General features: G+C 43.2%; 1 protein-coding gene across 1 annotated transcript; it reads right to left on the bottom strand.

Annotated features, from left to right (window-relative positions):
* Positions 1 to 898: 898 nt before the first annotated feature.
* Positions 899 to 25773, bottom strand: SLC10A6 (solute carrier family 10 member 6). The gene is made up of 6 exons (XM_075998657.1): positions 25397 to 25773; positions 12581 to 12699; positions 8604 to 8692; positions 7030 to 7205; positions 3994 to 4151; positions 899 to 2817 (listed from the first exon to the last, which is right to left on the bottom strand). Exons 1-6 carry the CDS (start codon positions 25771 to 25773, stop codon positions 2606 to 2608), a joined length of 1131 nt encoding a protein of 376 aa, XP_075854772.1. The 3' UTR covers positions 899 to 2605.

Raw genomic sequence — 25773 nt, 5'->3', positions numbered from 1 at the left:
CTGGTAGACGTGTCCCTCATCCCGGAGATGTCCTGACTGTAGTAAATACTGGCCACGCTGTTAATGCTTTCAGAACAGCGCCAAATCTTACCATTTTGTTTTAGGTGCCTCGGTAGGTGAAGAAACAATTTAGAAATTCTTTTTTTATGGATTCTTTAAAACTCATGGTAATGTTCATTGTAGACCTGGGACTCTCTGTTAACTTGCAGCTCTACTAACCGTGTTCACTGCACTGATCGACCCCCCCAAAGCTCCCGTGAGGGCAGGAACCTTTTCTTCTGTATGTCCCATTCGCCTGCACCTAGCACAGGCTGGCTTCTTCATGCATACATATTGATCAAGTGGATGAAAGGGAAACCCCAAGTAGTAAAGCAGCAGTTGGGACAATCATGGCACCAATCTGCACCGTTCTTTTCCATATTAAAAGTGCTTGTGGCTCTAAAACTTAATAGAGCTCTTTCTGCACCACCACAAAGGCTTCCTGAATTGTTGTAAAAATACCATAAAAATCATCATTATCCTATTTAACCCATAAGCGATAGGGTATACTTACAGAATAAAAGTGTAAAGCATTAAATCTCAGACAATACACTTTCTCACACATTTCAAAACCTACAAATAAGAATAGACACTAACCAGAACCAAACGGAGTCCCAATAAAAGCATATTATGTAGGAAGTTATGGAATACAGGTGGCATTTCAAATCGGTAGAGAAGAGATAAATTGAGTCAATATATGATGTTTGGATAATTATTAAAAAATAGATTCTTTTTGAGATGAGTCTTTATCCAAAAAAAAAAAAAATAGATTCTTAACACACCATACAGAGAAATAAATTACAAATGGAATGAACATGTACACATTCAGTCTGTAAAAGTAATAGAAAAGTATATGGGAACAATTTTTAATGTGACATTGAAGATGGATTTTACCTATTGTCAGGCACCATTGATTACATGGGAAGACAAGAAGTACACACAGCAGCTAGTAAATATGTGGCATAAGCCCCCAGAAGAACTCCTGAAAAGGGACCAAAGACATTCTCACAAAGAGATCCTATCACAATTCACAGTCCACACAAAAAATATAAATATTCTAACATTTGGCAGATTATCAAGATCAAAAAATATTTTTAAAAGATTAATAAAGCTGAATACATAAAAAATAGAAAACCTCTGTGCAGCAAAAGACATTATAGAAAAACGAAAGATAAAATACAGTAGGTAAAATGTCAACAATACATAAGACAAATACATAGTCACTATTATTATGTGTTAAAATCTACAAATCATAAACGAAAAATATAATAGAAAAGCATGCAAAGGACATGAACAGGTAAATGATCATGAAAAATGCTCTACTTCCATCACAAGGGGGTTTTTTGGTTTGGGGGGTTTTTTGTAGTCTCACTCTATGGCTCAGGCTAGAGTGCCATGACATCAGCCTAGCTCACAGCAACCTCAAACTCCTGGGCTCAAGGGATCCTCCTGCCTCAGTTTCCCAAGTGGCTGGGACTACAGGTGCACACCACCCACACCTGGCTAATTTTTTCTATTTTTAATTAGAGACAGGGTCTCGATTGTGCTCAGTCTGGTCTCAAACTCCTGACCTCAAGCAATCCTCCCGCTTTGGCCTCCCAGAGTGGTAGGATTACAGGCGTGAGCCACTGTGCCTGGCCCAATCATAAGTTTTCAAATGTAATTTTAAATAAGATGTTTTAACAAATCAAAACTGATCATTCCCTGGACTGGTGCAGCTGTGGGAAACCAGGCCCTCTCGGGCAGTGCAGTGCAACATGGCCAGACAGCACTTCGTCCAATTTTTCAATGAGCAATCGGCCCGGCCCGGCAGTGCAGGCTGTAGGAAGTGAGCTTCAGAAATACTTGCACAAGGCTGAGAGTGTTGGTAGCAACACTGTAACACCGTTAGGTTTAAAGCTATCTAAATATTCATTAATGAGGATAGGTTAAATAAATTACAGTCCTTCTGTGCAATGGAATAGTTCTATGTAGCCACTATTCTAAAGAATGAGGTAGGTCAACAGACAAGTAAAGATGTTCCATAATTTGTCATCAGGTGACTTACAAACAGTAATATATATTAATGGAATGATCTCAGTGTTGTTTTTTTATATATATATACAATGCATATACATAGCTTAGAAGGATATGCATGTGTTTTTCTCTAAGGAGTGGAAATACAGAGCATTCGATTTTTAACCTCACGTGTTCTTTAAATTGCCGTTAAGCTTGTATTACACCTATAATCAAGAGAAGATTTTCAAGCCCTTAAGAGCTGTGCGTCTCCACCCCAGTGCTCCAAAGGGCCTGCCCCAAGTCAAGAAGCCGGGTACCGTGTGTTGCACGGGAAGGCAAGAACACACAAGGCGGCTAGTGAGTGTGCTGTGTGAACCCCCAGAGAGCTCCCTGAGATGGGTGCAAAATAGTCTCAAAAAGTGATCCCATCACAATTCACAACCCACACAAAAACATAAGTGTTCTAACATCTGACACTGATCCGCCCAGGCCCTACCAAGGAGATTCATGTGTCAGCTCCACGCTGTCTTTACTGGCTGCTGAGGGGTCTCCCCAGCAAGTCCCCTACTTATTCACAAGAAGCAAGGTGGCCAGTTGGCTCAAGAGCCCCGTGGCAATCCGCTGGCCCTGATGGCCCCGGACATACGGCACCTTCATTCACCTCCAAGAAAGAGTCAGTCTCTTTGGAAGAAGCGGATTTCTTCTCATGGCAGACTTCTGCACAGTCTGGGTTCTTTTTTCTGTGTTTATTCTTCAGTCTCCTCTTGTATGTCTGATATGCTAGGTGTTAAAACACACGGTCTTAAAAAAAAATCACTTTAGCAAACAGTATGATCTGGGGACACTGTGTACCTGTCAATACTTTGGGGATCTCTTTGCCCTGTGTCATACATGCGTAAACACACAGGAGAAAGAGGAGGAGGAGGGAGAGAAAGCTATGAAGAAAATGATGCGATGTGTCAGACGGGCTCTTTCTGTCTGGTGAGACTGATTCATCAGGCTGCTGACCGTGCATTCACTCTTCCTGATCTTCCAGATCCTACGGGCTCTCACTGTGAGCCGGGCGTCTCTGGGGGTGGGAGCCAGGCATGACGCTTCTCTCCCTGCCTGACCACGACAGGGAGGAGAAACGGGGACCTAAAACCTGGAGCTTGACTCGGCTAGGATTTCTCTCATCCCCCGGGAAAATTAAACCCCAAGTGTTCCTGACATTGTTGTGTTGCTTGTTAGATCTGTAATCAGTATATAATCAGTTACATCAGCCATCATTGACCGCACTCAGAGCCTGTTGTCTGGCGACAGTAAAACTTTACAGTGGCCCAAGATTAAAATATGTATGTGTACGGAAACACACATTTTTTAAAAATTATCTTCTGTGAACCTACATAATGACTGACTCCAAAATAATACATATTTGGCTGTATAGATAGGTAAAATATATGTATGTATGTATGTGTAGTATTTCAATATTTGTATATGTGTTATAGTTGAAATATACTTCACAGCCATTCAGTACAAGTCGTAGTTATAGAAACATTGAAATAACTTGGCATTTGGGAGACCTCAAGGCTTTTTAAGGAGACGTAACAAATAAATGCTTTAGTTCGGTAAAGCACTGTCATTTTTGAGATCAGTGATTACTCACAGAGACCTTGTTTTAACATGTCCTGAAATCTAAGTTCTGATAATGCACTGGTTTTCGTGAAGCATGTTTGTTTATAATTATTAATATAAGCTCACCTTCAGATTTTGAAAAAAATATATTTTTCTGTGAAACTCCCACTTATGTCAAAGTATCCTATGTGTGTACTTTATTGGCCCCAGACTAAAAACGTACAAAATGTCAGGCTAAAACCATACCACACGGGCAGCACACGCAAGTGTGGATCGGAAAAAAGTCAGTAGGTTGGGCTGACCCATTTTCAGTGAAGTCTAACCCCATGGAAGTTCACCCACCTGCAACAATGAGAAATCCGTCCAACAGCTGGAAGAGTCCGTAGGCCAGCGGGAAACTGTACATCTGGACCAAGTGCTCCGTGCTGAAAGATAACTGGAGCATGGTGATGCACATCTGAATATTCTGAGCTCCAGTTTCTAAGGAAATTGTCCTGCACCTACCAGTGAAAAATTTTGCAAGAGTCACATACGTGCAATAGGAAGTATTCTTCAGTTTTCTCATAGGTATGACAACAACCATTAGCTATGAAGCTTAGGCCACTGAAAAGGTTTACACTCATTCCATAGTTATTTGCTGAGTGCCTAGTCTGCAGGGGGTCTTCTGAGAGGCACCGTGGGGCAGGACTTAGCAAACCCTGCCCCAGGAATCTAGGTGAAAAGGCAGGACACACACACACAGGGAAGTTTCAGTAACAGCACAAGGCAAAGTATGATCAAGGAAATGGCAGGAGTGGTTAGAGAAGGCTCCACAGAGGAGAAGTGAGATGATTAAAAGACAGAAACAGTGGAAGAGGCACATACTGTGGGGGACAAATGATAGAAATTAAAGTTCCAGGGACAAGAGGCATTGCATATACTGTAAGCCAAGCAGCACGGAGTGGAGGATTGGAGGAGGTGAGAATGGAAAGTTGAGTTAGATATGAAACAGTACAAACTAAACAACATTTGAAAACAAACACACAAAAACCCCAAATAAAAACCAAATGTAGGGCCGGGCATGGTGGCTCACGCCTGTCATCCTAGCACTCTGGGAGGCTTAGGTGGGGTGGATCGATCGCTCAAGGTCAGGAGTTCGAAACCAGCCTAAGGAAGAGCGAGACCCCTGTCTCTACTAAAAATAGAAAGAAATTAATTGGCCAACTAAAAATATATAGAAAAATTTAGCCAGGCATGGTGGCGCATGCCTGTAGTCCCAGCTACTGGGGAGGCTGAGGCAGGAGGATCACTTAAGCCCAGGAGTTGGAGGTTGCTGTGAGCTGGGCTGACGCCACGGCACTCACTCTAGCCCGGGCAACAGAGTGAGACTCTGTCTCAAAAAAAAAACCCAAATGTATAAAATGGTTGCCTTTGGTGAAAAGGTTTAGTAATAATTTTTTCTACTTTTCTATATTTTATTGGTTTTCTGATTGCAGAAAATTAAATAAACCTTGCTTGAGAAAGACAAAGGAGGAAGAAGGGAAACATGGGCAGAACCTTGGGGCCTGGGTTAAGCGATTTCACCTGTCTCCAATTTATAAAGGGAGCCTGCAGGGTCTCATACTTAGAAGTGAAGAGATAGGAGTTTCAAAAGATAAACCAGCAGCTATGTGCAAGCTGGACTGGAATGTGGAGGTAACAAGCATGTGTGATGTGGGGGTACAGGGCAAGCTTACTTCTTATTTCTACTTTCCCTATTGCCTGCTACACTTTACTCAAACCACCATCGTTTCTTTCAGATTAAGCTACAAAGCTGGAACTCACGCCAGCACCACTGAACAAGGCAGATGCCACATCTCAGTCCTGATCGATGTCAGGCCGCCAGGTATGAAAAGACAAGATCGTTGACTGTATCTTGCCACGGGAGAACTTTCTCTCCAAATCCAATTATATTTCAACCACTTAACAGTCTGTGCTCCTATTGGCTGATTTTGGAAACAAACCCAGGTTCAAATCCTAACTCCCCCATTTTCTAGCTCTATGAACTCGGTCAACTCACTTAACTCCCCTGAAGGGTGTGCTCATCAGTAGAATGAGGACGGTGATAGTATCCACCTCTCAGAGTTGTAGTAAAAAGTAAATGAGATACACTGGGTGGAGACTTACCCAGCGCTTGGTACAATCCTAAATGTTCCCCGAGTGGATTGGAAGTAGCATAAAGCCAGTGAAAAATTCCCCAGCCTCTACCTTTGAAATTCAACTGCATAGTTTACTTCTCTTTTATAATTCTTTTCTGATTTTAAACATACTACATACTGATTGAAAAACTTAGATAATATACCAAGGATATATTAAAGAACTAAAATTAATCTCACTACTCAAAATTAAACACTGTTACCATATGGTGTATTTCTTCCAGTATTTTTCCATGCATAGAATTCTTTTTGCTTTCTTCTACAGAGTGGGAACAAAAATACATACCACTGTCTATTCTTTTTTTAGCTGAAAAGTATCTCTTATTTTCCAAAATCAATAAAATGGATGCATCTTATCTATCACATGGATACATCACAAATTGAATATATCCCTAGTGTTAGATATTTAAATTGTTTCCATTTTTATATTTATAAATAACACTGCAATTAACATCTTAACACATCAGTATTTGTGTGTGTATCTGATAGTGCTAGTTTCAGAACAGATTTTTAAAATTAAACTTACTGAGTTTTAATATAAATATTTATAAGGCTCTTGATGACAACACTAAATTGTCTTCCACAGAGTTTATACCAGTTTATGTCTCCTCTGTCACTGTATGGTAATGGTCTTCTCATTACATGCATACCAACATGCAGCATTATCATTTTTAATATTTCACAGTTTATAAATCACATGCCCCCAGTTGTAATGGTAAGATTTAAGACAAATTCCTATCTTTATTCTCAAGTTGGTCTCCTTTCTCTCCCTGCCTCTTGTTACCAGCAATTTTTAAAAATTTAGCACAAACAATGGACAAGGACTTAATCCCTTGAAACGTGCTCCCGCCCTGGAATGATCTCTATGTTTAGTGAAACAATCTCATTCCTCCTATTTAATTATTGGAATAGAAAGAGAAATGTGTCCAAATCTCAACAAGTGGTTTTAACACTAACCAAATGCTAACTTCACGAATCACAACTTCCCATCCATGTGGCCTTTGTTTGGTCTGCAAAAGAACGACCTTCATCTTTCCACCCGCTTTACGTGTAGTTGTCCTGTTCCACCCACGTGTAAGTCAAAACTCTCCCTGTCTCCAGACACAGCTGCAGCAAAGCCTGCCAGTGACAGTGTGTCTAACTGACCATTCTCAAAAGCTTATGGATTAAAAAAAAAAAAAGCTTATGGATAATTTCACTGTACCTTGGCCAGGATTGGTGGGTAAAGAGTGCCAGCAGAAAGCCTGCGATGTGGCCGATCAAAGGAAAGACGAAACTGATGGTCAGAAGGTTGACATCTGAGTACCAAGATCCCTTCGCCAGCACCACACCAGCCACCGCGACCACCAGGAGGAGGGCCCCACCCGCGACGGCGCCAATCTAAAACAGATCAAGTGAAGTAAGCACGGGCAAACATCATGGGTGGTTCTGCTCTATGATGCAGAGTCCATCAAGGCTCTAAAGTGCTTGGAACCTAGACATTTCAGAACCAACAGGGGACTTAGAGACAACTGAATCCAAATTCCATTTTATAGAGGGGAAACCTGAGTTCCAAGGTGGTGGTCAATTGACTTGGCTACACTAGAAATCGGCGGGATTTAACACAAATATAAATCTTCTTATTTTATCATCAGTATCTTCTCCCTTCAAGTAGAGGATTTGGCCAGAAGACTGGGTAATAAGAGTTTTTCATGGATAGGACAAAATTGTGAAATAAGTGGGATGTGACAATAAACTTCCAACACCCCTGAACCCCTCCAAGATCTCTGCTGATAACCTGTCGCCTGAGGTCTGGGCTGCCTGACCACCCCCCTCTCACTTCTCCCTTCATCCACCAGCGGCTTCCTGCTGCTTCGAGCCCTGCCCTTCTCTCCCCCAGATGGAATCCACCCTTTCTTCAATAGACAATCTGAGCTAATGTCCATGTGATGTGAGAAATAACCAACAGAGACCTCCATCCTCTCCCAAATGGATCCCGTCTCTTACTTTTGTTGTTTAACAAGAACAGAGACAAGGCCGGGCGCGGTGGCTCACGCCTGTAATCATAGCACTCTGGGAGGCCGAGGTGGGCAGATTGCTCGAGGTCAGGAGTTCGAAACCAGCCTGAGCAAGAGCAAGACCCCGTCTCTACTATATAAATAGAAAGAAATTAATTGGCCAACTAACATATATAGAAAAAATTAGCTGGGCATGGTGGCGCATGCCTGTAGTCCCAGCTACTCGGGACGCTGAGGCAGCAGGATGGCTTGAGCCCAGGAGTTTGAGGTTGCTGTGAGCTAGGCTGACGCCACGGCACTCACTCTAGCCTGGGCAACAAAGTGAGACTCTGTCTCAAAAAAAATAAAATAAAATAAACAGTACTACTCATGTGGTCAGCAGCCTCGCTCATGTGTACAAACTGCAACTTTAAAGGTGCCCCCAGGAATGCGTGTGCAAGGCAGCCCTTGCCCCTCTCTTTCTGAGCAAGCAGCCATATTCCGGAACACTGGGGCTGCAAGCCACGCCCGCGGGAACAGGCCTTGCCAACGCACAGGCCCTGGGCTCTTCTGTCCACGCACAGGCCTCAGCTTTTCTGTCACTAAATGGAGTCCCGTGTTTTCCAGGTTTCCACAGCCTCGGGGTGTGGGCCTATGGGAGTGACAGGGGAGGCTTAGAGGAGTGTGCATAACACGAGAGCTGGACCCGAAACCGAGGGACACAGAAGGAAGGCTGCATCTGAGCGGCTCGTGTATTCCAGCCATCGCCCACTTCTGTCTTTCAAGTCTCGCAGCTGCTTACCTTAAGAATGATCTTGGACTGTTTTGGCCACCTGTAATTCACATAGACACCGAAGGCCACAGGAATGGTCAGGCACACGAGGGTGATCCCTACAGAGAAGAAAACTCCATCAGCTGGTCTCCCTCCTCACCCTAACTGCCAGTCCTTCTCAACAGTTTCTATTTCAACTGGATAACAGCTTTGACTAAAGCTGCATTTTATTTCTGCATCCACCTCCAACAGTAGAAAATTTTTCTAAATCTTGGAGAGAATCTTTGAAGGGTGTATGATACTAATGCTTGCCTTGCCACCACCCCTGGGCCACCACTGCTCTTGCAGAATCCCTCCGGCAACCACATGGAACTTTAAAGACAACCAGATGTGTAAGGATTAGAAAACAAGAGGACCATTTTAAGTTCATGGGATTCTTTGGTTGTCATGTACGAGCGCCACCCCTCTACGGCCATAGCTATTATTTCCCTGTTTGAGGCCAATGGGTCATTTGCTTCCAAAGTTAAGAGTATCTATTACAGACATAGAAACAGCATTTGTTATACTACCAAAGCAATTTCTCATAGCTAGGTAACCCAAAATGGGTTTTAAAAAATGCCTTTTTAGGCCGGGTGCGGTGGCTGACACCTGTAATCCTACCACTCTTGGGAGGCCAAGGCCGGAGGATCACTCAAGGTCAGGAGTTCCAAACCAGCCTGAGCAAGAGCAAGACCTCGTCTCTACTATAAATAGAAGGAAATTAACTGGACAATTAAAAGTTTATATAGGCCGGGCGCGGTGGCTCACGCCTGTAATCCTAGCTCTCTGGGAGGCCGAGGCGGGCGGATTGCTCGAGGTCAGGAGTTCGAAACCAGCCTGAGCAAGAGCGAGACCCCGTCTCTAGTATAAATAGAAAGAAATTAATTGGCCAACTAATATATATATAGAAAAAATTAGCCGGGCATGGTGGCGCATGCCTGTAGTCCCAGCCACTTGGGAGGCTGAGGCAGAAGGATTGCTTGAGCCAGGAGTTTGAGGTTGCTGTGAGCTAGGCTGATGCCACAGCACTCATTCTAGCCTAGGCAACAAAGTGAGACTCTGTCTCAAAAAAAAAAAAAAAAAAAAAGGCCGGGCGCTGTGGCTCACGCCTGTAATCCTAGCTCTTGGGAGGCCGAGGCGGGCGGATTGCTCAAGGTCAGGAGTTCAAAACCAGCCTGAGCAAGAGCGAGACCCCGTCTCTACTATAAATAGAAAGAAATTAATTAGCCAACTGATATATATATATATATATATATATATATATATATATATATAAAATTAGCCGGGCATGGTGGCGCATGCCTGTAGTCCCAGCTACTCGGGAGGCTGAGGCAGAAGGATCACTCAAGCCCAGGAGTTTGAGGTTGCTGTGAGCTAGGCTGACGCCACGGCACTCACTCTAGCCTGGACAACAAAGTGAGACTCTGTCTCAAAAAAAAAAAAAAAAAAAAAAAGTTTATATAGAAAAAATGAGCTGGGCATGGTGGTGCATGCCTGTAGTCCCAGCTACTCGGGAGGCTGAGGCAGGAGGATCGCTTGAGGCCAGGAGTTGGAGGTTGCTGTGAGCGAGGCTGATGCCACAGCACTCTAGCGGGGACAACAAGAGTGAGACTCTGTCTCAAAAAAAAAAAAATGCCTTTTAAATTAGCACAAGTGAATAAAGGCATTGATGGCAACTTCATTAGAGCAGAGTGCCCACCTGCCAACAGGATCCATATGCTGACATGTCCCAGGGCCTCTCTCTAAATCTGGCCAAATGCCTACACCATTGCTCCAAAGTTATGTGAGCTATTTGTAACATTTTGAGTTTTAATTCTTAATGAGTGTGTTTCAGAACATATTATCAAAACCAGAATATATTAAATAACTTACTGATCAGAAAAAGTTGCACATACAATCATGGTTTCTATTTTTTTTTTTTTTTTTTTTTTTGGCTGAATGGATTTCTTCTCGGTAGCCTCAACACCATTCCTGCAATTTAGCATTCACACATGCATACTGAGTTTACTCAAAACTAGTCTGTTCTGCACAATCATGGTTTCTAAATTAAGATTTCTCCCTGGTTGTCTAGTGGTTAGGATTCGGCAATAAATAAATATATAAATAAATAAATAACAGAAAAAGAAGAAAGGGTTGGGCGCGGTGGCTCACGCCTGTCATCCTAGCTCTCTGGCAGGACGAGGTGGGCAGATTGTTTGAGCTCAGGAGTTCGAAACCAACCTGAGCAAGAGCGAGACCCCGTCTCTACTACAAATAGAAAGAAATTAATTGGCCAACTAATATATATAGAAAAAATTAGCCGGGCATGGTGGCGCATGCCTGTAGTCCCAGCTACTCGGGAGGCTGAGGCAGGAGGATCGCTTGAGCCCAGGAGATTGAGGTTGCTGTGAACCAGGCTGATGCCACGGCACTCACTCTAGCCTAGGTAACAAAGTGAGACTCTGTCTCAGAAAACAAAAAAAAGAAAGAAGAAAGTATAAAATAAATTAATTAAGATTTCACTCAAATTTTACAAATTCAGTGGTCTCCAGCTGTTACCAGGAGATGGCCCTAATTATGATTTTCAGATACAGGCCGTGGGTTGTAAACTCTCAAGGTGCTGACTTGAGACTCTAGATTGACACTTTATAACAGGCGTCCTCAAACTACGGCCCGCAGGCCACATGCGGGTGTTTTTGCCCATTTGTTTTTTCACTTCAAAATAAGATACGTGCAGCGTGCATAGGAATTTGTTCATAGTTTCTTTTAAACTATAGTCCAGCCCTCCAACGGTCTGAGGGGCAGTGAACTGGCCCCCTATTTAAAAAGTTTGAGGACCCCTGCTTTATAACAATCATAGTTTCTACCACTTCTCCAAAGACTCTGACCAAACTAGAAGAGGCAGATCATTTCACCACGTTTCTCTTCCAAGCCTAGTAAGTTCACAGAGATCTTTAGGAAAAGGGCAAAAGGTTTAATGAGAAATAACACTCAGGAGAAGAGATCATGAAAGAGATATGGGTACGGTTGTGATATTCGGATGAGCTTTAATCATCGGGAAGAATCATTTACGTTCAATCTAAGAGAAAGTCAAGGCTCATAGGCAGTGTGAAAGGTGAAGGCATGAGGACTAAGGTCTAATTACAGCCACAAGATCCAGTTAGTTTTGGATCGAAAAGAGTCCAGTTGCTTTATAGTCTAGCTATGTAAGGGGTTTTTGTTTGTTTTTTTACACAAGTTCTCTGACTTTCTTTATTTTTAAAAATGAACTTTGGCAGGGATTAAGAGCTTGGCCTTTGCAGGCCGATTCCTGGGTTAGAATTCTAGCTCTGGGCTGGGCATGGTGGCTCACACCTGTAATCCTAGCTCTCTGGGAGGCCAAGGAGAGAGGCTCACTCAAGGTTAGGAATTCAAAACTAGCCTGAGCAAGAACGAGACCCCATCTCTACTAAAAATAGAAATTAATTGGCCATGTCATGACCACGTTTATCAAAGGGAAAAAAAAAGAATATAAAAAGAAAAATTAATAAATTTAAAAAAAAAAGAAAATTTAAAAAAAAATTAATTGGCCAAGTAAAAATATACAGAAAAAAATTAGCCAGGCATGGTGGCGCATGCCTGTAGTCTCAGCTACTCAGGAGGCTGAGGCAGAAGGATTGCTTGAGCCCAGGAGTTGGAGGTTGCTGTGAGTGAGGCTGACACCACGGCACTCACTCTAGCCCGGGCAACAGAGTGAGACTCTGTCTCAAAAAAAAAAAAAAAAAAAAGAATTCTAGCTCCGCACTAACCAGCTGCATTATCTTGGTCAACTTACTTTAACCTCTCTAAGCCTAAAAATCTAGGAAATTGAACTAGTAATAGAATCTATACTGTAGGTTTATTTAATGAATTAAATTAGGTAGTACCCAAAAAAATCCCTGCGTAAGGAGATACGTAATTAACAACAGCTATTACACTCTTAGCACTCCCTTGCACAAGCCAGTACAGACCGATGTTCTGATACGGAATGGTGAGGTTCTGCTGCAGATTCCAGGACCGGGTGTAGAGGTAAAGGCAGAGCGGCATCATTCCCAGGGCAGCCACTGTGGAACAGGTTGTCATACTGATGCTGAAAGTAAAATTAAGATGATTCTTAGGAGGGAGACTTGGAAATTAAGAATTTAGTCTTTACCAAAAGCAACTCCGGGGACACAATTTCTTAGAGATTACATGGAGTAAGCTCCTTGGAGCTTGCGTCTCTTGTATTATTATTCAACAGGAGATGCCTGTATTTTTGCTCTAGGAAAAGATTTCCAGCAGTCCTTGTCATCTGTCAATTAACTCCTATTTATTTAAGCATCTACTTGCCCTAAACATTCTGCTAGGTGCTAAGGGGAAGAAGAGCCCATGGCACACACAGAGAAAGTGCAGAGACGTGGGTGGGCAAGGCTAGGCACAGTGGCTCACACCTGTAATCCTAGCACTCTGGGAGGCCAAGGCGGGAGGATTGCCTGAGCTCAGGAGTTTGAGATCATCCTGAGCAAGAGTGAGACCCCATCCCATCTCTACTAAACATAGAAGAAATTAGCCGGGCGTAGTGGCGCATGCCTGTAGTCCCAGCTACCTGGGATGCTGAGGCAGGAGGATCACTTGAGCCCAGGAGTTGGAGGTTGCTGTGAGCGAGGCTGATGCCACGGCACTAACTCTAGCCTGGGCAACAGAGTTAGACTCTGTCTCAAAAAAAAAAAAAAAAAAAAAAAAAAAATGGGTGGGCAAAACATCATGTTATATACCATAAGGATATATAATTTTTAAATTATCGATTAAAAGTAGGTTTAAAAAAGAGAAGTCAGTGGAGAGTAAGCTGGGAGGTTCTATTTCATGAAAGCTAAGAAAAGAAAGCTCCCAAATGAAGGCTAAATACCAACAAAAGATCAGGGAGAATGAGAACACAAGAAGTAGATTTATTACCATTCAACCTTCCCCCAGTTTTTGGCGCCTTCCACCCCAAATCTATTCTTTCCATCTCTCACTCCCACTCCCAGCTCCCAAGCTCAGGCTGTCTTTTGTACCTCTCTGGGTGAGGAACCAGTGAGACAAAGCATGAGTAAAATTAGAGGAAATAAGACTAATGGAAATGGCATAACCTTCAGACCAAGAAAATATTTTTTCTTTCAATTGCTGGAAAAAGTTATGCAATAAGGGCCGGGTGCGGCGGCTCACACCTGTAATCCTAGCACTCTGGGAGGCCAAGGGGGGCAGATCATTTGTTTCTACTAAAAAAAATAGAACGAAATTATCTGGACAACTAAAAATATACAGAAAATATTAGCCGGGCATGGTGGCGCATGCCTGTAGTCCCAGCTACTCGGGAGGCTGAGGCAGGAGGATTGCTTGAGCCCAGGAGTTTGAGGTTGCTGTGAGCTAGGCTGACGCCACGGCACTCTAGCCCGGGCAACAGAGTGAAACTCTCTGTCTCAAAAAAAAAAAAAAAAGTTACACAATCTGTTTAAGCACGTACAAGCTTTTTGTAGACACTGTGCTCAATCTGTGTTCACGTCATTCATGACTGACAGAGGGAGAGGCAGGCTACCCTCCTGCTCCACCCAGGAGAGGAACGAGACCTCTCGTATGTCTAAGGTCGAGTGCAGAGATGGCAAGTGTCCTCCAGTACTTTACTGGGCCTTCAGTCATCTGTCATTCTTTCTCAGAGTATATGTTACCAACATTTCCATCTAATCACCATGCCTATAAAACAGCATGTCTGGGCCGGGCGCGGTGGCTCACGCCTGTAATCCTAGCGCTCTGGGAGGCCAAGGCGGGCGGATTGCTCGAGGTCAGGACTTCGAAACTAGTCTGAGTAAGAGCAAGACCTTGTCTCTACCAAAAATAGAAAGAAAATTAATTCACCAACTAAAAATACATACACAAAAAATTAGCCGGGCACGGTGGCACATGCCTATAGTCCCAGCTACTCGGGAGGCTGAGGCAGGAGGATCGCTTGAGCCCAGGAGTATGAGGTTGCTGTGAGCGAGGCTGACACCACGGCACTCACTCTAGCCCGGGCAACAAAGTGAGACTCTGTCTCAAAAAAAAAAAAAAAAAAAACAGCATGTCTATGCCGGGCGCGGTAGCTCACGCCTGTAATCCTAGCACTCTGGGAGGCGGAGGCAGGAAGATTGCTCAAGGTCAAGAGTTCGAAACCAGCCTGAGCAAGAGCGAGATCCCATCTCTACTAAACATAGAAATTAATTGGCCAACTAAAAATGTATAGAAAAAAAATGAGCCATGCATGGTGGAACATGCCCGTAGTCCCAGCTACTCAGGAGGCTAAGGCAGAAGGATTGCTTGAGCCCAGGAATTGGAGGTTGCTGTGAGCTAGGCTGACGCCACGGCACTCACTCTAGCCTGGGCGGCAACAGAGTGAGACTCTGTCTCAAAAAAAAAAAAAAAGTCTATGATTACCTTAACATTGTCTGCCCAGCCAGGCATGGTGGCTCATACCTATAATCCTAGCACTCTAGGAGGCTGAGGCAGGCTGATTGCTCAAGGTCAGGAGTTCGAAACCAGCCTGAGCAAGAGTGAGACCCTGTATCTATTATAAATAGAAAGAAATTAATTGGTCAACTGATATAGATAGAAAAAATTAGCCGGGCATGGTGGTGCATGCCTGTAGTCCCAGCTACTCGGGAGGCTGAGGCAGCAGTATTGCTTGAGCCCACAAGTTTGAGGTTGCTGTGAGCTAGGATGATGCCACGGTACTCACTCTAGCCCGGGCAACAGAGCGAGACTCTGTCTCAAAAAAAAAAAAAAAAAAACATTGTCTGCCAATGTTTATAGAAGATTGTTTATATTCTTGGCAAAGCAGCATCTGTTTTACTTCAATGATATTGAAAATACTCCTGCACTCTCCTTCATTGCTGGTGAAAATGGCATGCCCTGGAATGAACTTGGCAATGTCTGGCAAAATTAGCAATGCCACTTCTGGGATATGGAATCCCTTGCCCTCTGGACACACCATGATTGGCATTAACTCATGTACTGTACACACACTGAAGCCTCCTAAGTGCCCGTGTGTCTGTCCGTGTGTGCCAGACCGTGAGAACCATGAGAGCCAGGCCTTGTCCTGCTCTGCATCTCCGGGACCTGGTGTAGCCACTTGCTGCAGCACACTGGAGGAGGAGTTCATTACATACGTTCATTACGTTCATAAATGTATGACTCAGAGAATGAACCAGGCCGGGCACGGTGGCTCACGCTTATAATCCTAACACTTTGGGAGGCCAAGGTGGGAGGATCACTTTAGGCCAGGAGTTCAAGACCAGCCTGTGCAACAAAGTGAGACCCCATCTCTTCTACAAAATATTTCAAAAAAATTAGCCGGGCGTGGTGGCTCACACCTGTAGTCCCAGCTACCCCGGCGGCTGAGGTGGGAGGATCACCAGAGCCCAGAAGTTTGAGGTTGTAGTGAGCTATGATTGCGTCCCTGCACTCTAGCCCAGGCAATAGAATGAGACCTTGTCAAGAAAAAGAAAGAAAAAACAAAAGACATCCAGAATTAAAAAATTTATGAGTATTTTTATATACCCCTTCTCTTTTATTTTTTCTCTTAAGCGGTCCTTATAGTTCATGCTTGCTTGTTCAATGAATACTAGTTTTTCTTTCACTATTTCTTCTTTTTAAAGAAACCATACAATATACTTTACAACTTGGTTGCTTTTCTTCCACTTAATCATCACACACATACTCTCGGATCAGTACATATAAACTCATTCTTTTAAAGAGCTGCAGAGTATGCCATAATCTAAATATGCCATAATTTCTTCAATCACTTCATTAATGACAGATAAGTTGCTTTTTAGTTCTTTGCCATTACAAATAATGTCATAACAAACGGTCGTGTACATTTTGCACTTGAGATGATTCTTTTATTTCTGTAGATTCGCCAAAGTGGAATCACTATGTAAAAATCTGTACTTTTCATTTTAATGGATACTGCCAGATTACTTTCCAGAAAGACTGCTGCATTTCACAGTCTTGCCTACTGCGGATGTGATCAATCCCTTTAAATTCTCATGAAAGCATTCAAAAAAGTATCTCGCTCTTATTTTGTTACACTCTTAACTTTCTATGAGGTTGCTCTTTCTTTCATGTTTAGTGGCCTCTTTTTATTCCTCCTCTCTAAACAGTCTTGCTTGTCTGATTTATTCTTCTCAACTTGTAGGAGTTCTTTCAAAATAATACATATCCTCATGTATAATGCAAATATTTTGGCCACGCTTGCTGTATCTCTTTGACTTTGCTTATAACTTTGGCCCTAATTAACATTCATATAGTCAAACCTGTTTTTATTAAATGGCATCTGAGTTTCTTGTCTTGTTAAAGATCTCCCCCCATCCTGAGGCAAGTGTGTCAATATCATTTACTAAATAAACCATTTTCTTTTTTCTTTTCTTTTTGGAGACAGAGTCTCGCCTTGTTGCCCAGGCTAGAGTGAGTGCTGTGGCATCAGCCTCGCTCACAGCAACCTCAAACTCCTGGGCTCAGGCAATCCTCCTGCCTCAGCCTCCCGAGTAGCTGGGACTACAGGCATACGCCACCATGCCCAGCTAATTTTTTCTATATATATTAGTTGGCCAATTAATTTCTTTCTATTTATATAGTAGAGACGGGGTCTCGCTCTTGCTCAGGCTAGTTTCGAACTCCTGATCTCGAGCAATCCGCCTGCCTCGGCCTCCCAGAGTGCTAGGATTACAGGCGTGAGCCACCGCAACCGGCCATAAATAAACCATTTTCCACTAAAGTACCAATTTTATCATACATTAAATGTCCAAGTGTATTCAAAAAAAGTGTCCAAGTTTTATACTTTCTGGATAGCCAACTGAGTATTGGCAAAGTCAACAAAACACACACACTGGGAAAAGAGCACCCTTTTCAATAAATGGTGCTGAGAAAATTGGATAGCCACGTGCAGAAGAATGAAACTGGACCCCTACCTCTCACCATACACAAAAATTAACTCAAGATGGATTAAAGACTTAAATGTAGGGCCTGAAACTATAAAAATACTAGAAGAAAACCTAGGGAAAATTCTTCTGGACATTAGTCTAGGCAAGGAATTCATGACTAAGACCTCAAAAGCACAAGCAACAAAAACAAAAACACCCACTGCTAAATTTGACTGGCTAAAAAAGAAAAAAAAAAACAAGAGCAGACAAAAGGGACTATATTAAACCAAAAAGCTTCTACACAGCAAAAGACCAAAAATACCAACAGAGTGAAAAGACAACCTGCAGAATGGGAGAAAATATTTGCAAAATATGCATCTGACAGGGGACTAATATCCAGAATTTATAAGGAACTCAAAAAACTCAACACCAACAAAATAACCCCATTAAAACCTGGGCAAAGGACATGAATGAACATTTCTCAAAAGATAAACACATGGCCAACAAGCATATGAAAAAATGCTCAACATCACTAATCATCAGAGAAATGCAAATAAAGACCACAATGAGATATCATCTTACACCAGTCAGAATAGCTATGATCAAAAAGAAAAAAAAAAATAACAGATGCTGGCAAGGATATGGAGAAAAAGGGATGCCTATACACTATTGATAGGAATGTAAATCAACACAACCTGTGTGGAAAACAGTATGAAGATTGCTCAAAGAACTAAAAATAGAACTACCATTTGATCCAGCAATCCCACTACTGGGTATCTGCCCAAAGAAAAAGAAATCATTATATCAAAAGGATGCCTGTACTGGTATGTTTGTCACAACACTATTCACAATAGCAAAGATATGGAATCAACCTAAGGGTGCATCAACAGGTGATTGCATAGAGAAAATTTTGTTAATATACACACACAACGGAATACTATTCAGCCATAAAAAAATGAATGAATGAAATCATGTCTTTTGCAACAACATGCATGGAACAGGAGGTCACTATCTTGTCAGCCTAGCTCACAGCAACCTCAAACTCCTGGGCTCAAGCGATCCTCCTGCCTCAGCCTCCCGAGTAGCTGGGACTACAGGCATGCGCCACCATGCCCGGCTAATTTTTTCTATATGTATTAGTTGGCCAATTAATTTCTTTCTATTTATAGTAGAGACGGGGTCTCGCTCTTGCTCAGGCTGGTCTCGAACTCCTGACCTCGAGCAATCCACCCGCCTCGGCCTCCCAGAGTGCTAGGATTACAGGCGTGAGCCACCGCGCTCGGCCAGGAGGTCACTATCTTAAGTGAAACAGCTCAGAAAGTCAACTATCACATGTTCTCACTTATCAGTGGGAACTAAATAATGTGTACACATGGACACAGAGTGTGGAATGATAGACAACAGAGATGCGGAAGGATGGAAGGGTGGAAAGGGGGTGGGTGATGAGAAATTACTTAATGGGTACAATGTACAATGTACATTATTTATTTGTTTTGTTTTGTTTTATTTTTATTTTATTTTATTTTATTTTTGAGACAGAGTCTCACTTTGTTGCCCAGGCTAGAGCGAGTGCCGTGGCGTCAGCCTGGCTCACAGCAACCTCCAACTCCTGGGCTCAAGCGATCCTCCTGCCTCAGCCTCCCGAGTAGCTGGGACTACAGGCATGCGCCACCATGCCCGGCTCATTTTATTTATATATATTTTTAGTTGGTCAATTAATTTATTTCTATTTTTGGTAGAGACGGGGTCTCGCTCAGGCTGGTTTCGAACTCCTGACCTTGAGCAATCCTCCCGCCTCGGCCTCCCAAAGTGCTAGGATTACAGGCGTGAGCCACCGTGCCCGGCCTTTCTTAGCAATTCTTGCATGCATTTTATTCACATGGAATCTAAAATTATTTTATCCTGTTAAGAATGTTTACTTTAAGCAAAGACTTCTTCCTGGCTAGAGGGTGGTTTAAAGGAAGAATAGCAATCTGCCACAGCTCTCAAACCTCTGTATCCTTGAAGAGGGTATCTAGGAAGCTTTTCCAAATTCCTAGCCTATGATAGCACTACATTCCTTGGCTCTCTACGTTACCAAATCCTGAAAGGAATTCTGTGTTACATCACTTTAATCTTGAACTTCTGGAGAACTAGCACAGCATTTCCCCACCGTAAGGCTTTGGCTCAAACAGCAGAAAGGTAAGATTTATGATTATGGGAAGCAAGGTGTGAGATTTAATTCTACATCCTTGACTACCTAGGTTATTGCTTCCATCCTTTACACAGGTTTTAAGCTCACGATGCTCATGATAATGGTCAAGGATGGCAATGGATGATCCCAGTACTCTGCCAACTGCTACAAATACCAACAAAGCTGGAAAAACACATGGCGAATGTGTGTGAGTACGGTGGAAACTCACGCCTTTTATCTTCTGCTGTGAAATTCCGGTGTAGAGGACATGGCTAACTGGATCTCATGACTGCTCACATACAGGAAGATCGTTGGCAAAGTCTAACTTCAACATAACAAGATTCCACTTGCACTAGGAAGAATGGCATCATCATCTTCAAACTATCACAGAAAATAAGGAGACAGAGCAAGTCCGGACAAACAGGTAAATCCTGAACCCTCCCTTTAAAAAGGGAAATTGCATATATGTGCATTACATTAAAATGCACTGTCAATGATATTTTGCAATTGGGGTTGAAATTATTCAGATCTTGTCTTAATTTCAAATGCATAAAATCAGGAACTCTGACTCTCAAAACTATGAAAGTACACACTTGCTTCCCCACTGAAAGAAATGAAAATTTATCTGGCTAAACAGATGGACATGGGGTGTCTATAAGATCATGTCAATAGACTTGACCCTAGAAAAGAGTTCAAGGCCCGATTTCCATCGCAAAATATAAATGTTACCCTTGTCTGCTGCCTCCCAATAATAATGAGTATTTACTGAGCATTATGTGCTAGATGCTGTGCCTCGTGATTTACATATTCCTTCTCTTTTCCTCTATGCATTAACTCTATTATGTAGGTATTATTTCCATGTTATAGACAATGAAACTAGGGTACAGAGCCACAGAAGCTTACACAAAGTCACATGGATTCATGTGACTCATTCCTGTCTCCAAATCCTTAAACACAGAGGACCACAAGAATGTCAGACAGATTTGAAGAAACTTAAGTCCTATTTCCAAGGTCTCTGCTGAAGGACCAAGACCTTCTATAAAGTTCAGGTCAAAGTTGGCCTCTGAACTTCATAGACTCTACCACCATCAGAGTCCTTCCTCTGCAGCTGAGGATGCAAATACATCCTTAGGGAAGAATGGACCTCATCTGTATCACAAGTTGTCAGACTAAAGACAGTGGAAGCTGTCCTGAGTTGCACTAATAAACGGAGTGCATTGCAGGAGTGTTTTTGCAATATGCACAGGTAATCAGAAACTTCCACTCAGTCATTCACTCGCATTTATTGAGTGCCTACCACTGCCAGGCTGGCGCTGAGCATACAGGAATGGACAAGCCCTCAAGCAGCTTGTGGACCTAGTTGGTGAGGCAGGTAAGTAGCCCGGCTATTGCAGTGCCTTCCAGTAGATAAGAAAGAGCTGCATATTTGGCATTATGGGGACAGAGAGGAGAGGCATCTCCATGGAATGGTTTCAGAAGACAAAACTGTATCTATAAGTGTATCTGTAAGCTTTCGAAAATTTAATATATAGTCCCCACTTTAAAATTTCATTTTCCACAGTGTATGTTTTGGTTGGTTTATTTTTTTATTATTATTTTTTATTTTTTGAGACAGAGTCTCACTTTGTTGCCCAGGCTAGAGTGAGTGCCATGGCATCAGCCTAGCTCACAGCAACCTCAAACTCGTGGGCTTAAGCGATCCTCCTGCCTCAGCCTCCTGAGTAGCTGGGACTACAGGCATGCACCACCATGCCCGGCTAATTTTTTTTGTATATTTATTTTTAGTTGGTCAATTAATTTCTTTCTATTTTTGGTAGAGACAGAGTCTCTACCAAAGGCTGGTTTTGAACTCCTGACCTCGAGTAATCCGCCCACCTTGACCTCCCAGAGTGCTAGGATTACAGGCGTGAGCCACCTCGCCCAGACCTTTGCCTGGTTTTTGTTTTATTTTGTTTGTGAGACTCAAAATTAAAATTTAGAAAGAAAAGGGGAAAAGTAGATAATATTTATTGCATATCTACTATATGCTTGGCATACTATATGTATACATATATATGTATTTTTTCCTCCTTATAATAAAGTCTTGTGAGAAATAGGCAAATTTAACCCTATTTTACCAATGAGGAAATGAGGCTTAGATAGGTTAAATAATTTGACCAAAGTTAAAATCTAATTATAGAGAGTGGTTGGCAAAGGGAAGTAAAATTAGCTTTATCTCTCATAGACTTACTATTACAATATTGACTAATACAGATGAAGGTAATAAATATTCTCTTTCCCAGAACAGAAGTGTTTGAGAACACTGTTTAAAGATTTATGCTTCTGGCTGGGCTCAGTAGCTCACGCCTATAATCCTAGCACTCTGGGAGGCCGAGGCAGGTGGATCACTCGAGGTCTGGAGTTCAAAAGCAGCCTGAGCGACACCCCGTCTCTACTAAAAACATCGAAAGAAACTAATTGACCAACTAAAAATATATGTACAAAAAATTAGCCGGGCGTGGTGGCGCATGCCTATAGTCCCAGCTACTCGGGAGGCTGAGGCAGGAGGATTGCTTGAGCCTAGGAGATTGAGGTTGCTGTGAGCTAGGCTGATGGCATGGCACTCACCCTAGCCTGGGCAACAAAGTGTGACTCTGTCTCAAAAATAAATAAATAAAAATTTTAAAAAATAAAGATTTATGCTTCTACTTAAAACAGAAGATCTAGTTGTGTTGCTAAATGTCATGGGGGAAAATGCCTAAATTACAGACTGATGTAAAACAAATGTGGATTCAAATGTGAGCTCTGCCATACTGGTTTGTAGAATGTAAACAATCTGAATCACAGTGTTCTCAGCTATAAAATTCAGAGTAATAAAAGGTCGCTTACAAGGTCATTATGAGAGCAAAAAAGAAAATATGCATGAAAACATCTATTCCATTGCCTATCAGGGTACTTAATAAATATTAATTTCTGGCCGGGCGTGGTGCGTGGTGGCTCACGCCTATAATCCTAGCACTTTGGGAGGCCGAGGCGGGCGGATTGCTCAAGGTCAGGAGTTCGAAACCAGCCTGAGTGAGACCCCGTCTCTACCAAAAATAGAAATAAATTAATTGACCAACTAAAAATATATATACAAAAAATTAGCCGAGCATGGTGGCGCATGCCTGTAGTCCCAGCTACTCGGGAGGCTGAGGCAGTAGGATCGCTGAGCCCCAGAGATTGAGGTTGCTGTGAGCCAGGCTGACGCCACAGCACTCACTCTAGCCTGAGCAACAAAGTGAGACTGTGTCTCAAAAAAAAAATAATAAAAATAAATATTAATTTCTTTTTTCTTTCCAGAAACTTTCAGGATCTGGAATTTATCACTGGTATGTGAACTTCATGCAAAGAATATTTATCATTTCTCAATTATGTAAATAATCAACATTATTGAAGAATTTGAATTAGCAATTCATTCAAATGCTTTGGCATTGGTGGTAAGATACAAAATTCATCAAGTGATTTTTTTTTTCCAAATCTCTCATAAGTGGATAACTAAAAGACATTGCCATATGAAAGTGAATTCCTAGTCTGCATGGCATGAGCCCATTAAAATTTATAGTTGAGGCGTGGTGGCTCATGCCTGTAATCCTAGCACTCTGGGAGGCCAAGGCGGGCAGATTGCTTGAGGTCAGGAGTTTGAGACCAGCCTGAGCAAGACCCTGTCTCTACTAAAAATAGAAAGAAATTAATTGACCAACTAAAAATATATATATACAAAAACTTAGCCGGGCATGGTGGCACATGCCTGTAGTCCCAGCTACGTGGGAGGCTGAGGCAGGAGGATCGCTTGAGCCCAGGAGTTGGAGATTGCTGTGAGCTAGGCTGATGCCATGGCACTCACTCTAGCCTGGGCAACAAAGTGAGACTCTGTCTCAAAAAAAAAAAAAAAGAAATTTATAGGTGAAATACGTTCCATACGCTAAACACTCAGCACATGCAGGAGACTAGACACCCATACCTGCAGCTAACCCTCACTGATGTCAATCCCTATCTCCATCCTCACCTCTGACTCATTCATGCATCATACAGTAAATCTCAACTAAATAACTCACATGCACGAAATAAAGATTTAAGTTTATGCGCAGTTCTGCCCCTGGGCAGGAGGCAAAACAGTGTGTTCATAAGTAAGCAGAGAACCTGGACAGACCATTGTTTTTAGCTCTTTCTTTTCTCCAATGCTGGCCACTCTATTCTTTCCCCAAATGCTCTTTTATTCCCCCATCAAAACATGTACCCCAGGCCCGGCATGGTGGCTCACGCCTATAATCCTAGCACTCTGGGAGGCCGAGGTGGGCGGATTGCTCGAGGTCAGGAGTTCAAAACCAGCCTGAGAAAGAGAGAGACTCCGTCTCTACTAAAATTATAAAGAAATTAATTAACCAACCAAAAATATATATACAAAAATTAGCCGGGCATGGTGGCGCATGCCTGTAGTCCCAGCTACTTGGGAGCCTGAGGCAGGAGGATCACTTGGGCCCAGGAGATTGAGGTTGCTGTGAGCTAGGCTGATGCCACGGCACTCACTCTAGCCTGGGCAACAGAGTGAGACTCTGTCTCAAAAAAAAAAACAAAACATGTACTCCAAAAAGTATATGACTGGCTGGGCGCTGTGGCTCACGCCTGTAATCCTAGCTCTCTGGGAGACCAAGGCAGGCGGATGGTTTGAGCTCAGGAGTCCAAAACCAACCTGAGCAAGAGCGAGACCCTGTCTCTATTATAAATAGAAAGAAATGAATTGGCCAACTAAAAATATATACAGAAAAAATTACCCCGGCATGGTGGCGCATGCCTGTAGTCCCAGCTACTGGGGAGGCTGAGGCAGGAGGATTGCTTGAGCCCAGGAGTTTGAGGTTGCTGTGAGCGAGGCTGACACCATGGCACTTGCTCTAGCCTGGGCAACAAAGTGAGACTATGTCTCAAAAAACAAAAAGTATGTGACTAATCCATCTTCATTCAAGTGTAAACGAATGATAAAGCTTAATGTCTCCCAGGGGCACTTATCTACGCCATAATTGGGAATAAGGTCACTGGCTTGCTGAAAGGAATGTGAATCCAGTGATGAAGGTTAAGTATCGCAAAGCAACAAGAGAGAACAATTCTAGTCGTGGGAGTCATCGTGTTGCTCCCCAAGTCAAACCTACCTGGCACTTAAAGCAAGATATGTCTATCAGACACCCCTCATGCTCCTTTATCCAGCCCCCATAATACTTATTTCATAAAGTGGGTACTTGGGCAACACTTCCTGATTAGAGCTACAGGGGCTTCGTCCTGTCAGGCTGCCACCACGATGACTGCTACCAAGCCACGACCACTTGCGTCCTGGGAGACTGCTGTCAATGACCCAGTGTGGGCGACAATGGGCTCATGCTTGGGAAGGGCCACTGGGGAGGTGGAGACCTGCCTCCACTACCACACAGGGACCAAATCCCACTGCCCGGAACACCACTTCCCAGCAAAGCCAAGGCTGAGCACGGCACACTAAATTTTGAGCTCAGAACAGAAAGTCCTTCCATGGCTGAACAAGTCTCTGTACTGCTTGGAATGTTTCCCACCAGAATCTCCACCAAAAGATTAGAACCAAGATTTGAAACCAAGAGTGCCAGTTATTCTCCCACCACCACCACCCGCCCCCAGGCGTGGATCTGGGGGGAAAACAATGAGCTTCCCTGGGCTTAACTTACCTGAGATCCATATCTCCATCCACCCAGAAGGTGAATATGTTAGAGATGGTCCCTCCAGGGCAGCAGCCCATGATGAGAACAGCCACGGCCTGCACTGGCTGCAGGGAGAAGCTGACGGCCAAGAGGTAAGCTATGGAAGGCATGAGGCCAAACTGGCAGAGCAGCCCCACGGCAATGCCCCAGGGCCTCCTGACGTGCGTCCACAGCTTCAGGACCTCCACGGAGCATCCTAGGGAGAACATGAGCAGCGCCATCATCACAGCCGACACCACCGTGAAAACAAGTTCGAGGCTCCCATAAGCCTGCAGTTCCCCAGGCAGCTCCTCCTCCGAACTGTTGGCCGGGCAGGCTGAGCTGCTGGAACAGTTTGACCTCAT

Source organism: Microcebus murinus, chromosome 29 (genome assembly GCF_040939455.1).
Source record: "Microcebus murinus isolate Inina chromosome 29, M.murinus_Inina_mat1.0, whole genome shotgun sequence".
NCBI lineage: Eukaryota > Metazoa > Chordata > Mammalia > Primates > Cheirogaleidae > Microcebus > Microcebus murinus.
The sequence above is the reverse complement of the archived record's forward strand: the minus strand, read 5'-3'. Positions and strand labels throughout refer to the sequence as shown.

Excerpts from the sequence above, each read along its gene's own strand:
- SLC10A6 (XM_075998657.1), bottom strand. The coding sequence starts at position 25,773 with ATGAGGTCAAACTGTTCCAGCAGCTCAGCCTGCCCGGCCAACAGTTCG. Across the intron at positions 7,206-8,603 it reads AGTCCAAGATCATTCTTAAG|ATTGGCGCCGTCGCGGGTGG; the intron begins GTAAGCAGCTGC and ends GATCTGTTTTAG. Across the intron at positions 4,152-7,029 it reads ACCCACCAATCCTGGCCAAG|GTGCAGGACAATTTCCTTAG; the intron begins GTACAGTGAAAT and ends TTTCACTGGTAG.